A 13623-nucleotide genomic window follows, 5' to 3' on the forward strand; every position below is an offset into this window, starting at 1 on the left:
AGTTGTGGCCCCCATTTTCTGACTTTGGTTTATCCAATTTAATTCAGTATGGAGCAAGGCCCTTTGTGTTTCATCCATAGCTAACAGTTCTAGTTTTACTTTTAAGATCCAGCATTGATTAGAGTGGTTGTTATGTTGAATTTCATAATACCTCATGTTGTTATTAAATAACACTTCATTTCCTCCATGATGACAGGCACATATAAAAGTTTATTAGGTATGGTATATGCATGGTCTGAGATCAGCAGTTGCATAATCCATGGCCAGATCTGGGTCTATGCAGTTTGGTAGGAGTAATTGGTTGAAAACAAAACATAGATCTTGATATGCCAGTGCATTATGCGATGGTGGATCAATTTCCGTGTTGTTTGCAGTTATACTCAATTTAAAAGTGAGTGTACATTGTAAGTTAAAACTTGTGCAACAAAATTATTTTCCCTCACAGCTAAGTTATATGTGCCTAATATGCTAGAATTTCGTATGTACTCAAATTTAGTGGCAAAAATATTGTGATTTACAGGACAGTAAATTATATCTTGTATGAATGGCATGTAGGGTACGAAATTATATGCAGTATAATTGGGCTGGTAGGTACCAAATTATATCCAGTATAATTAGGCTGGTGGATACAAAAATTATATACAGTATAATTAAGCTGAATGGTACCAAAATTATGTCCAATATAAATGGGTTGGTAGGTAATAAATTGTGTCAAATATAAATGGGTTGGTTGGTACCAGATTAAACTTGGGGGGGGGGGCTGAGTAATCTAAAGTGCTGTCCGTTACAGATCACTGCCATCTCACCTCTGTCTGCGTGGGTTTGAGTCTCAGATTTGACCAATGTGTGTATGTGAGAAAGCCTGCCAGTAGCTTCTCATGGGTCGGTGGTTCTTTCTGGGGGTTTTCCCGGGTTCTTCCTCCACCATAAATAATGGCCGCCATGTATAGCCTATCATGTGCTGAAAAATGGCATTAAACCCTACAACAACAACATCAACAATCAGATTAAAAGGGCTGGTAGATACCAAGTTATGTCCAATATAAATGGGCTGGTTGGTACCAAATTATAATATGTCAGGTTTGAAAACCCAGAAGTCAGCTGCCGGGAAACAAAATTAAGTCCTTGAATTTTATCCAGGACATTTATTTAGATATAATATGACCTTCTGAAGGTTTCTTTTTGAAACAGAGGAAGCTCTTGTTTCTATTTACAGGACCTCCACATCCATTTTGTGTTGAGCGTGTACAAGAGTTATACGGTAAGTTAGGGATGTTCATTGTAATAAAATCACTATTTACAGCTTTCTTTAATATGATGATGTACTATGAACTTTGGAACACCTTTTACACTGAATGCAGCAATATTAAAATCAGTTGCCTGTGTGCCTGTGACAAGCTGAAAAAAATACACAGGGCAAGTGTATTTCACTATTAATTTACCAAACTCAGCAAGTTATATATTTCTCCGTAGAATACAATTACACACATTAACAATAGGAATTACCTCTGTTGCCTGTAGAATCCAGCCCTCCCATAGCCTTGAAAAGCCTGTCTATACGTTGTATGAACAAATGGAAGTAACTATTATGGTTTACCTCCCCTTTATGATGCTAGGTGGTATTATGTATATTGGACATCATCAGTTTAACTTTCACAGCAAACTGTCAATAGGCCTCCATGTATTTTTATCCTTTTTTGTTGGCCATCCAACAGTCTTTTTTGATAATACAGTAAGTCAAACAATGATACTGTGAAAGTGTTTTCTACATTTTTGTGTATTTTGGTGAAATTTCAGATATTATGTGAATTTTTATTGCTTAATGTGTTTACATCGGCAATGACATATTGCAGCTATGTAGTACCACAGTACAGATTGTCTTGTTTTTAGGTGTGCCTGTTAGCATAAATTATCACTTAAGTCTGATATATTTTAATATTATCAGTATATACTTAATTGCTCTTTCATTCAGTTCTTGCTAATTTGATCAGTAAATTATACATTCACTTTTTGCAATTCAGTAGCCATTATCTCAACTTGTATTTACACCTGGTGTGTTTTGTTCTCAGACAGGCCACAACAATATGTCTATTAAATGTAAAAGATACAGTCATTTTAAGTTTCCAGAAGACACTCATGAATCCTGCCTTGACTGTAACTAAATGCTTATTCAGGGATGGTCCTGGCATTTAAAAAGTTGTCGCTCAAAAAATCACTAATCTCAATATCTTGTCGCCAATTTTCAAAAAGTGTCGCCAGAACAAGTAGTAAATATTTTTCCAAGTCTATTAATGTAATACGCAGTGAAAATTGAAAAAGATGAGATAGTTATTACTTTATTGACAATAAGCAATACACTATTAAAATGTTATATAATGTCACATGATGATGATTCCTTGACCTCAGTAACCATCTCGTCAACTATTACATCAGCCAACTACTACTGAAACTCACTGGTGCTTTTGTGACTGCCATATAATGTTTGCATATCTGCTTTAAGGTCTGAGAACTGGATGGCGCCCTGAAATGGAAATAATCACGGTGTACTACAGACGTAACATCACAATAAATATTTTAAGGTTGTACATGTATTTTTCCCCATGTTATTGTCATTTATTCCACAGAATATTACAGTTAACAGTCTATAATATAATGATACACAACTGGTGCAGCTTTGGAACAATTGTACTGGCCAGGTTGTAGTGACCCACAAAGAAAGTGTTCCTCATGGCACTGATAATGGCATTTTTACCTTTACTAATGGGGGCCCCGAGTGGTCTAAAGTGCTCTCCATTACAGATCACTGCCATCTCACCTCTATCTTCGTGGGTTCGAGTCTAGGATTCGGCCAATGTGAGTATGTGAGTAAGCTTGCCAGTAGCTTCTCGTGGGTCGGTGATTCTTCCCGGGGTTTTCCCGGGTTCTTCCTTCACCATTAATACTGGCCGCCATGCATAGCCTATCGTGTGCTGAAAAATGGCGTTAAACCCCACAACAACAACAACCTTTACTAATAGCAGCGATTTTCGCTACTTCCATGGTCTTTGCATCCCGCATCACCATTAGTGAAAACATAGGACTGTTGTCACCTGGAAAAAATGCTTTATCAGATGTAAAATATCTACTTTCCTGACATCTACAGTGTCTCGCTCATTTTTTAAATAGGTATTAAGCAAATCTATAATATGTATAGTATTTTCCAAATAATAGTTTTGTAAGGAACTTTCGTTAATGACATTTTAATACTAAAACCCTATGCTTTGCAATGTAAGATAAGTGATGTATAATGCAACCGTCGATTTCATGCATTTACTAATTAAATGCCCGCCCTCTTTTATGGCTAGCTTCACAAAGTACATCTCCATCAACCAAGAGTTCACAAATTTATTTTTGCCACACGTTACATGCTTTGCTTATAGTGAATTGTTTCCTGAATCCCAAGAATGATCACTGAATGCTGTAGAATTTTTCTCAAGAAGCAAACTAGGATCTCCATTCCCATCAATGAAACATACATGAGTCAACACCTGGGATTAATGTACCGTATATATAAACATTAATTACCATCATTAAATTAAAAGGAGTGAAGAAACATTTCACAGAGCATATGTGCCCCCCCCAACCAATTCGGACAAAATTTGTTATTGAGTCGACAGTGTTATATGCATATACTAGTTAACAATAAGGAAAAATGGTGGGAAATAGTTACCACATGTATGGTAGCCAGAGACAAAATTTTAACTGTTAACGTAAATTCACACCCATTTTAGGAGTTATAACAAAAAAGGGCATGGTTTATTTGTCAATCAATTTCAAGTGCTTTCACTCAGTGTAGAACAGATGGTTTCTTTGAAGTATGTCGAAGAGGCTTAAGTCTAACCTTCAGCTATTGTAATTTGTATAGAATATAAAATGGGGGCACGTTGGGAGGGAAGCAAATATCACACTCCACATGGAGAAACGGCGTGTCCTTTTTGAGAATTTCACATGTATTGAACCCAAAAAATCAGAGAATATTTCGTGAAAACAATGCTTAAATATGCCACAAAAATCTTCCTGATGGTAGGTCCCAATCTGCTTGTTTTCGGATTCAATCTCCCGACTTGGCTTTTGAAAAGATTTATTTTTTGCATGACACGCTAGAATAACTGTATGGTATTAACTAAATCTATTCAACAACTATTTGAATTCTATGGAAATTAATTAATTCTTTCTGTACATTTGAAACTTCAACACAGAAGGGGCATTTTTCGTTGGAATGTATTCGGATTTCTTGGCACTATTGGAATTGATAGGACTTTTAGGAAATAGAAATTCATTCACCATGTTGTAAGTTAATTTGTATTTTGAGAAATAAATTATTTTCAATTCTGCAAAACTTGTTTGTTTTTCTATTTCTTGTTGTGTAGATTAAGTCCCTGCAGTCGTAACACGGGATTGATGGCAAAAGTAAAAGATCAATGAGCAAAATTAACATATTACTTACCCACCTGGATTCATGTTTGGTGACACACTCCTTCATCAAAATATCACAGCCAGTTGAAAATGAATTGACAAATTGTGCCTTGATACATATATCACAGAACATCTGCTTTAACTTTGTATCATTTCTCAGCCATGGATGTCCAATTTTTCAACTGTCAAGAAATTTTTGGGAACTTTTGACCCGTTTATCATGATGTGGTGTTGCACTTGAAGCATTGCTATCATCACTACATGTAGATGATGCTGGACTGTCAGGTATAACATCAGGTTCAGTGACTGTCTTGTCTGATGAATTTGCACTAAATCCAAATGCTGTTAGTTTTGTTAACTTACCCTTATGATGAGATGGTGAACATGCAGTGTCTAACTTACGTTTACCCATGATAATGTTGCACTGTTGACAGTATATAATTCTGATTGAGATTTTTTTCCATTTGCTTTGCATTTATACACAGCAATCGGTACTTGAAAGGTAATCAGTTTTCTCTGAAGTTTCAGCAAAACTATTTTATTGGTATATTTTTTTTAAAAATCAACAGAAGGATTAGCCATTCAGTTAATTGTAGCTGTTTCTGTTCACGTCTTCAGAGGTCAGTTGATTGTAGGTATAGTCTGGTAGCATGACTGAGTGTATCACAGCATACAGTCATCAAGCCAGATGTCAACATAAGCGGATTATGATGTAACAGTGCACTGTAAAGATGGGTTTGTCAATACGAACAATGGATTTGTTTATGTAATAGATAGATTCCAGTGCATTGTGTACCCAAGTTTGTGACTACCCTTTATGGTCCCTTTGAATTTGTTCACTCCAAATCCATGATTGTATGTACAAATTAAACAGCCAAAAAGGCTGTCACCCCAAAAATTGCCAGATGGTATATTTTGTTGCCAATAAGGAAATAAAATCACAATTTGCAACATTGGCGAAGCCCAGGATGATCCCTGACTTATTGTCCAAAACCTGTGTTCTTTGTGGACAGAAACATATTGTCCAATATTCTAAAAAACAGCCCAAGGGCAAGGAAACAAGGGCTCAATCGAAATCTAGTGTTCAAGACATTGTAAGGTTATACCCTTCCTCTGTCTCATTATCTAGTTTAGCCAAGGATGAGGGATTCCCCCCCTCCACCTGTTAAATTGCTTTGACTTGAGAACGTATTGCTGATGGATGCCAACAGAGATCTTCTTTTGAGGGTCATCAGTATGGAGCTTTGTCAGTGAAAGTGTTGAAGTTGTATCCTACAAAAATAGGCAACCCAAGTCCAAATCCCTGACAGGACATGATATGGAAGGTGAAGCCGGAAGTATAGGAGTGTTTTATGATTTTGTTGTCTGATCCAGCCAATATTATTCTTATGGTAAATTATTTACTACTCCAGCTGTTGACCAACCTATCTAGCAGTCCTGCCAAAAATCTGACCACAGTAATATATTTGCAGTCCCGTCTATAGACAAAACAGTCCAGCCATTTGGACCCAATACATATGGTATGGGTTCAATTTTCAAAAATCATTCATCCTTACTATCAGCAACAATGTCTTATTCTGACTTTGCTACCCAGACAGGTCAGCCAACTGTTCTTCTGGTTGTACAGTTGATTTGACAGCGCACAAGCACAGCAGGATAACCAGCCAAGTCAGCCAACTGTACTGAACCAGCTGTCTGTTCCACCCCAGCCAGCCATGCCATACCATGATATTATTGTACAAGCAGTTCAGAGTGTCTCAGAACCATCTTTCTTATCTTTCCAATGCTGGAGATAGAAAACGGGTTTTCTCCTCTTCTTTGCCTCCCAACTCCAAACAATGACTTATGCCCTCTACTGCCCCCCTGGCAACCCTCTGGTGGGTGTCAGGCTCCTTCTATTCCACAGTTCATGGACCAGTTTATTCCCTCATGACAAATGGTTGATAAATTTAGTTTCAGAGAGGCTCCACATCTTGTCCAACCAGCTACCTCCCCTCTTGCGAATTCCCTTCATGATGGAGACTCTGACTGTCCCCATGAAGATAAACATATTGCAGAAGGAGATAAAGACACAACTAGACAAAAGGGCAGTAGAGATCGTTCAAGTTACTCAACCATATAAACCTAGTCTGTCTTCTTCTCAAATGCATCAACTATATTGTCTGAGCGCCACAGGAAGGTTCTTCTAAAAAATTTATCATGGCTAGAGAGTTCCTTCAACTCATCAACATCTTCAGTGCAGCAGTGGATCTCATGAATATTGGTTGCCTCTAAATCCACCCTTTGCAGATGGCTCTCCTCTCTCAGTGGTGTCCAATTTCTTGTCCAGTTGATCAACAATTAATAATGTGAAATAAATCAGTAGTGTTCAATTTCCTTTAGAAACAAGGTGGAATGGAGTTACCACAAACTATGCATATTGCAATGGGACTACCTTCATTGGTATTCCCAACATCAGATAAGCATTCAGGTACAACACATTTTGGACAGGTTCATTGTTCTGGCCAATTCTCTAACAAGGAGGGGATAGCTACTGCACACAAAGTGGTCCCTCCATCTATTTTCCATTTGAGTGTATAGCTTGTGGGGTTGACCAATGGAAGATGTTTTTGTGACAAAGTGGAACAACATGCTGCCGACCTTCCTCTCCACATTCCTGGATCTAAATGTTTGGGCTGTTATTGCCCTTCCAATCAGCTGTGAGGGAATTGGGGCCCATGCCTTTCCCCTCAACAATTCTGAATATAAATTAAATCCAGAAAATGAGGGGCAAAGATTGAAAAATAATCCTGATTACCTCTCTCCAATGGGACATGTCTTGGGTCACTTTCTGTTCGAATTGATGACAGACATGCCCAGGAAAATCCTAGTGACCATGAAGCTTCTCAAACAGCCACAGTTGCTAATGTATGGAGAAACTTCAGCTTCATGCATGGCTTTTGTCCAGCAGGCCATGAGAAGACAAAAACTTAAGTCTTCAGCTGTGGAGAGGATCTTATCAGTCCTCCATTTTTAAAAGGATGTTTTTGTGACTGGTGTTGTGCAAATGATGTCAAATAACTGTCAGCCTCCATTCCCCATCTGGCTAACTTCTTTCTTTTTCTCTTTGAAAGTAAGAAACTAGCACCAAAAACTATTAAGAGATATTGATCCGTGATTTCTGACATGCTCAGAAATCATGGGTGTCAGAAATCATGGGTGTTTTGACATTAGCCAAACTAAAGATCTCTAAGACTTGCAAACCAACTTTGATCTATCCCAACCTCGCTTGCTAACCTTGTTCCTGAAGAGGATTCTATCATGGGTTTTGACATGACTCAACTCTGCCAAGTTCGAACTTCTCAACACTGTCCATGCAAGCAACTATCATACAAGACATACTTCCTTGATAGCCTTGGCCGGGGCATCTAGAGCAGGCATGTTCCATGTTCTTTCCATGGATCCCAACTTCTTGCAGTGTATTTCCAATGGTTAAGCCATTTTATTGATACAACTGGGTTTCATAGCTAAGAATAGGCTTTTGTCTCCTTGCAACCAGAAAATAACTTTAAAACTCCCTTTCATCAATTGATACTTTGAGAGAGTTAAGGTTCCAGGACCTAGTATGTGCTTGCTGAATTTATCTGAAGCACACAAAGTCCATATGGTCTGGATGCTGGATGCTTTTCCTCATACTGTACCTAGTTAAATAGGACATAACACCACAAGCGTTATCATCCTGGTTAAAGGGATTCATCCATTCACTATACTTTGATCTCTGACAGGAAATGGTATGTTTGATGAGGATTTTATTTCATGAAATACGATCTAATTCTATAAAACTTTGCCTATCAACACTATGTCAAGTTAAAGATGTAATGGCATCAGTTGATTGGGATATCCAGTGCTCAGGTTAAAACTGATGATATCCAATCTACGGAGGACACACCGTGCTAATTATACGGAAGAACTGTGAACCAGTCTAGAAATGGGTGAAGAAATAATAGAGTATTTACAGGTTTGGTGGTCCATAATTGGTTAATAATGAAAATTAAAATTTTAGGAAAAATATCTTTTGAGAGCTTATCCTATATGTAATGTAAAAAAAAAATATTGACAAATTTCTACTGATGCAATTTTAGCATTTTTACAGGCTTGACTCAGGAGTACTCAATACTGAAAGTAGCACCTGATTCATTTGGTGCAGAATCAATAACACGTGTTTCATGCACATGTATGTAAACAAATTGCCGCGGGTCATATGGTGTTCTCCACACATAAGCTTGCACCAAGGTTAGATGTGTACGAAAAATTATAGGTGTCATTATCAGCACCCATAAATTGTAAGTTATTGAATTTTGAATATGATAGTGTTTCCATATGTTTACCATTGGAGTGGAATTAGTACCGTGAGTCCTGGAGTTCCACCTAGCAGGGTAAGGGGAGGTAATTTGTAATAGTTATTTCCCTTCCTAGAAAGTATAGAGATGCTATTCAAGTCTATAGGAGAGCTGGATTCTAAAAGTAGCAGAGGTAATTCCAATAGTTAATGTGATTGGGTAGAAAGTATTTTTGGAGTAGCATAATTGACTATAAAATTCCCTTTTTTTTGCTAAAATAGTTGACATATATAGTTCAATAAATAATTTGATAAATAAATAATCACCAACATTATCTATATTAATAACAGCAACAATGATGACTAGTAATAGACCAATTTCAAACTGCAAAAGCTCAGATTTGGCATTGCATAATGTGCTGGCATATCTATTTTTGTGCATTTAGAAGTGATCAGTAAACAAACAAAACAGAACCAATCTGGTGGTGCATTAGGCAATGGCAGATCAGATCTTCTGTGTTGTTTGCATATATATACAGTATAAAAGACTACCCCCACAGTGTCATATTCAGGAATTTAATTATTGACAAAGCTGTCTTTTTTCACAAAACTACTAAAAATGAAACTCATAAAGAAAATAAATTGATATTTTATAGAGAGCTGGTCTTTTGCTGCATTTTAAACGTTAACAGTTTTGATATTAGAGTTGAAGTTTTGTCTCTCACTGTCTTTCATTTACTTCTAAATCTGTTTGGTTGGATTGTGTCCATTGGAAGGGTGTCTGTCCAGATTCTAATGAAAATTGTTGGATTAACTTTTGTCATAAGAACAAGTTTTATTTTAATATCCTTGTATTAACCTCATAGCACTTACCCTTTTATTGAAAAGCTGCAAGATTGTTTTCATCTTGCATTTTTGCTGTATTTCTTGTAAGGCTACACATCTGTGAGCATTAAAATTACATGATTAATTTTTTTTAAAGTGTTTCTATATTTTACTGTTTATTACTGAAAAATACACAACAAGAATATGGATAAATAAAGCATTCCAGATTTTTATTCATTAAATTATTTTTTTCTTTGATAATTTGACAGGGGATTTTTGCAACATCAGTCACTTGGATACTACAGAGACAATACAGCAAAGACGAGAAAAATACAAAGCCAAGATGGCTGAGTTAGAAGCAGCAAGGCGTGAAATTGGGCTTTCCGATGATACGCCACTTGATATCCCCAAAACTTCATTTTTTGAACTTGTCAAGTCTGACTATGTCAATTTCTTATTCTTCTTTCTAACATTGAAATTGTAGGAGAAATGGGCAGAATTGGAACCAAAGCACTAATTGTATAATTTTGAATCCACTGTATACACTGTATATACCTTATAAAGAAAGAATTGCATGCAGATTAATTTTTGAATTGTAACCAATCATTTATTAAAAAAATTCCTTTACACTGCCACTTAGTAACGAGTTACTGGCTTGCTACTATGTGTTACATACTAGTCGTCATGACTGTCCAGATGTGTCCTCTTTGCATGTAGATTTTGTACATGAGCATCTACCTCAAGATGGTCATTGGCTGTACCTTTTTTGCAGTAGTTATTGGTCAGTTACATACAAAACTTTAATATAAAACCTCTTGAAATCACATTCAAAATTTTAAGACCAAAGTCACACCTGGGGGAGCCAATGATATCTGGAAAAATGTTGCATTTTCACCTACAAAGTCATTATATGCAGTGTGTAAACCTCTTAATTTCACAAGAGATGTAATCTCCAACCTTGATGTATTCCAGTCAAAGAACTAAACACAAACAGCTTAAATGGGATTGTCTCCAATATATTAAGCAAGGTACCCATTTTGAGCTATGAACATATGATTGGAACTTCCAGTTCTTGTATGCTTATTAAACAGGAATTATGTAAATTATGTAAATCTGTGATCATTTTCATTTGGTTGATTTAAATTGGCTCTTTATACCAAAATAATTTAATGAATCATATGTCCTTTAAAGAAAAAAAATCAGTGTTCATTTTAAATCATGATAATTGTAGTGACTTCATTTCTGGTGTGGGAAAGCAGATCAGTCTTGCCAAACTCCTAAAAGGAAACCAGCCAAGACAAAACACAAAAAAATGAGGTTTAATCAAGTATTAAAAGTTTTCTTATTAGCATTATACATCTTATAGTGTAAATTGCAATTTATATAATAAAATATTTGAAAATTTAGTTTTGTTTTCTCAGAAATTGTTTGTGATTATTAATATTCAAGATGCTTTCAATCAAACCTATGGATTATATTCTTTGTTGTTGATAGGTATATATTTATAAGTGGGATAATGATAAATAATTATATTTGATTTCTGAGATTGCATGAATTTGAATAATATTGAGGGGCTTGTGAGGAAAGAGTGTATAGTAGTCCCAGGGATCAATGAATGATGGCAAATCAGTTTTTTCTTAACAGTGGATGGTGAATTATAGTTGTCACCTTTGCAGGGGAAACCATTTCATCATGATGAACAATGTTAAGATTTAGTAATAAAGTTTTTGAATGTTGACAGTCTTCATTTGTTTTATTGACTAGTATAATAGCACTAAACGACTACAGTTGCTTTATTGACAGAAAGTTTAGTATAATAGTACTATATGCCTAAAGTTTGTATGCGGATAAGCTTGGATTATCTGTCTTACTTGGATTAGGAGAAATCTTCATCGTCAGCACCATTGACAGGTGAGATACAGTATTTTGTTGAATTGATACAATATTCTGTGGGATCATTTTAAAAGCAGAGTTCTTTTACTGTTAAGTGTTTATCATACTGAATGTGTCTTTATGGCACTGAAACATCTGTGTTTAATATCCCACACATTGTGGTTATTTTCAGTTGGATATGGAAATTGTTCCCTTCCAAGGCTTAGAATAAGAAACTCCTACAGCACAAACTGAGCGAAAAATTGTCCTAATGATTTAAGCCATGCAGTATAGACAGTATGATGGTACATAAAAGTTAAGCTCCTGTCATATGTTACCGTAAAAATTAACATCAGGCAAGTGTGAGTCAGTAAAAATGAGTTCAGTCTCAGTCATGGGTGCAATGTGTAGCCTATTTGTGGGTTAATTTGAAAAATGTAAATGCACAAAGTATTTTGCTATTTGGCATGATGAAACTGTAATCCTTTTTCTTTTCCTTCAAAATCTGATGAATTTTATATAGTAATACTTGCCTCCATATACATAGACAGACAGGAAGAGACCATCATTCAACTTTTCAGATTAAAGTATTTTACACACATTATTTGTAAAGAAGTTAAATTTGTCAATACTTAATTCAAAAATACTTTGTTTAGGACAGATGCATGTTTTTCATGAGACCTGTGTCCTGAGTTTACTCTGCTTTTGTGAGGTAACAGTTACATGCGAGAGAAAAAGAAAGACTGAGAAAGATTACAAGCTTTCTACAAAAAAGAAAATGTCAAGTGTCTTCTGGTAGCAAAGTTACTATTGGTAGGGCAGTTTGAACAAAGTTTTTGTTATCAAAATGCAATTAAAAATGTCCTTGACTCCTAAATTCGGTAGAAAGGAATGATCTGCACTTACAAAAACAAGTGGAATTTGTGTAGATGAACAGTGCAAGGAAAAGAAATACAACACAGATAATTTCTACATAAAAGGTGTAAGGATCTCCAAGTCACATCATGAAGGAACTAACTACATGTATTGCAGAGAAAGCAACCTATATGAACTTGCATTTTAGTGTAAAGTCGAGTAAAATAACAAGGCATGAAGGAAAAGATGTAATTAGCCATAACTTTTTTATTTATTTCATCTTTCCCACTTTATTCTAGTATCTTTTTTATGGTTTCTTTTATATTTGAACACTTAATACATCAAAAGTAGTGACATCATTTTATTTTAAGAATGTTATTTCTGACGAGCAATACAACAATTAACATAGCTGTAGTCTCAGCATCAGGTCATGGTCCTGTCCATGTATGCAAATTAGCTCAGCACTGTAGTCCACTTCAGCAGGTATGATCCATGCTGCTGTAGTTGGACAAGTCAGCCATTGTACTTATGGTTTCATTGCAAATGTGACCAGTGTAATGATGATATTTTCAGACTGAAGCACGTTTGCACTGTTTCTTCATTTTAGTGTGTGTGTGTGTGAGATTTGGATTTTTTAATGTAGCTTTAACAATTTTTCAGTCATATTGCTATGATGTCAGCAGTGTGGTAGTTTATAGTGATGTCTAACACTGGGGCACCATATAGACATGTAGCATCATGTCCCACACAGTCAGATTATCCTGACACCAGTCAACTGGTCCTAACACTAACCTCTAATGCAGAGTGCTTAGCAAGACAGCTGTTTGTACCATTTATGCCTTTGGTTTGACTCTGCCAGGGTTAAAACCTGTGTCCAAGGCAGACACTCTAACCACTGAGTCACAGGAGTGGTCTCTTCATTTTAGTGTGTGTGTGTGATTAGGATTTTTAACGTAGCTTTAACAATTTTTCAGTCATATAGCTATGATGTCTGCAGTATGGCAGTTTATACTGATGTCTAGAACTGGGGCATCATGCCGTAGACATGTAGCATGATGTCCCAACTAGTCACATTATCCTGACACCAGGTCGACCAGTCCTAACACTAACCTCTTAATGCTGAGCGCCTAGCGCAGTAGCTGTTAGTACCATTTTTGTAAGTCTTTGATATGACTCAGCTGGGGTTCAAACCCATGACCTCCTGCTTCTGAGGCAGATGCTTTAACCACTAGGACACCGGAGTGGTCATTGTAATGTTAAATAATGTTTAGTAATGTTAAGAGTCATTTTATGTTGAA

General features: G+C 36.2%; 1 protein-coding gene across 4 annotated transcripts in view; it reads left to right on the forward strand.

Annotated features, from left to right (window-relative positions):
* The window catches only part of LOC149806740 (thiopurine S-methyltransferase-like), a 36515-nt gene extending 25511 nt beyond the window's left edge, over positions 1 to 11004 (forward strand). For all 4 annotated transcript variants that reach the window (XM_089957057.1, XM_089957050.1, XM_089957042.1 and 1 more), the window contains 2 exons: positions 1217 to 1261; positions 9868 to 11004. In XM_089957057.1, the coding sequence (XP_089813183.1) occupies positions 1217 to 1261; positions 9868 to 10082 (260 nt within the window). In that variant the 3' untranslated portion in view covers positions 10083 to 11004. The remainder of the gene's footprint in view (positions 1 to 1216; positions 1262 to 9867) is intronic.
* The last annotated feature ends 2619 nt before the right edge of the window (positions 11005 to 13623 follow it).

Source organism: Sinohyriopsis cumingii, chromosome 1 (genome assembly GCF_028554795.1).
Source record: "Sinohyriopsis cumingii isolate HCF-2022 chromosome 1, ASM2855479v2, whole genome shotgun sequence".
NCBI classification, from domain to species: Eukaryota; Metazoa; Mollusca; class Bivalvia; order Unionida; family Unionidae; genus Sinohyriopsis; species Sinohyriopsis cumingii.